The sequence below is a fragment of the Sinocyclocheilus anshuiensis genome, unplaced genomic scaffold, assembly GCF_001515605.1.
Source record: "Sinocyclocheilus anshuiensis isolate Anshui unplaced genomic scaffold, SAMN03320099.WGS_v1.1 scaffold139, whole genome shotgun sequence".
Classification (NCBI taxonomy): domain Eukaryota; kingdom Metazoa; phylum Chordata; class Actinopteri; order Cypriniformes; family Cyprinidae; genus Sinocyclocheilus; species Sinocyclocheilus anshuiensis.
The window spans coordinates 994,686-996,374 of NW_015549566.1; the positions used below are offsets into that span (position 1 = coordinate 994,686).

The window sequence follows — 1,689 nt, forward strand, 5'->3', positions numbered from 1 at the left end:
TTTATTTACAGTGTGATCCAAACATCCAAACAAGATACACAGACTTGACTTGACGAGGAATGAACAGACTTGACGAGGCATGAACAGACTAGACTCACCGACAGCGGGTTACAACATCAATACACGACAAGACACAATGGGAACACGATGGGTACTTATAGCAAAACAAGGAGGGTCACATGACATGAACAAACCAATGGGAAACAAGACACATGACTAAGACAACCAATCAGAACATGACACAATGAACAGAGGAACCAATGGCATGAATACATGAGGGCAAGGGAAGCATGACACAAACAGGGACCATGATTAAACTCCAAAATAAAAGACATGAAAACATGAACAAGAAACACCCAAAACACCACATTACAAGTTTTTACAGAGCAAACAGCAAAAACGGCGAGAAAAACCGAAGAAACGATTAGTGGCAGCTGCCGTGGCATCTGGGGATGCCACCGGAAGTGGCGCTGTGACCTGCCGCTGCCAGAGAGAGCGCCAGCCCTCGCTGTTTTTTTCCATGTGCAGGTTTCTATTATTGTATAAATGTTAACATTCTTCTTTTTCTTCAGGTGATCAGTCAGAGACTGAATACTCCTTCCACTGTCAATGAAGCTGCAGAACTGAAGCACATCAGCTCTTGGAAAAAGATGTTTAAACACTGAAATGTTTAATATTATAATTTTTAATCTTTATCCTGGACAAATTTTTTTTTAATCCATCAACACAAATTTGAACACAACCCTAAATCTGACTTTATGGTCATGCCTCTTTAAATCTCGACTAATCAAATCACAACACATATGTTTCATAAAAGTGTTGAAAACAATAATGGTGAACTGGTTGAAATTAATTCAATTGTAAGTGTAAAAGCTACGCGCTGTGGCAACATTTTAGAATCAGATGTTTTATGATGATACCTTGTGAAAAATTGTTCTATCTCAGCTCTGCTTTTTGATCGTCTTAAAACACTATAAGACAATCATTCATACCATTGTAGTTCCTCCTGCTCTAGAATATTTGTGTTATCCTTTTATTAATTGAACAGCATCAACCAACAACAACCATATTATGAAAAAATATGAACAGGTCAGAAACTTATGGAAGACCATTTCCACCACTGAATAAAAATTAAAAAACGTAATTGTGACTTTTTATCTCACAATTCAGACTTTTTTCTCGCAATTGCAAGTTTTGAGATATAAACTCTTTAGAGTTTTAAAGATTTAACTTTGTAACTCACAACTGTAAGTTTCTGTCATACAATTCTGACTTTATAATTCGCAATAGCGAGAAAAAAGTCAGAATTGTGAGATTTAAAAAAAATCGCAAATTACCTTTTTTATTTTTATTTAGTGGTGGAAATGGGCTTCCATAGAAACTTTACACATCCCATCACTGTCAAGTAATAAGGAGAAAACCAGAAGAACACAAGAATATATGAGAAAGAATGTCGAACCTTGTGCATTTCCTGTGTCACGGTCACCAGCTCAGTGATAGTCAAGCATTACATTTCCCATCATCCCTCCTTTTGCTCAACTGCACTCACTCTGCAATCACCCACACCTGTCATCAATCATCCTCATTATCAGCTCTGCATAAAAGCACACACCTCAAGCCCAGTCATTGTCCGGTCTTGTTTGTAGAAAGACTATTTACCTGTTTGAACGTAACTGACCAATCCTCGCT

At 37.4% G+C, this 1,689-nt stretch overlaps 1 protein-coding gene across 1 annotated transcript in view; it reads left to right on the forward strand.

Annotated features, from left to right (window-relative positions):
- LOC107657263 (alpha-2-macroglobulin-like) overlaps positions 1 to 1,423 on the forward strand; it is a 13,926-nt gene extending 12,503 nt beyond the window's left edge. Inside the window, exon 34 of the mRNA XM_016445295.1 lies at positions 573 to 1,423. Coding sequence (XP_016300781.1) covers positions 573 to 613 — 41 coding nt within the window. The 3' untranslated portion in view covers positions 614 to 1,423. The remainder of the gene's footprint in view (positions 1 to 572) is intronic.
- Positions 1,424 to 1,689: the final 266 nt, after the last annotated feature.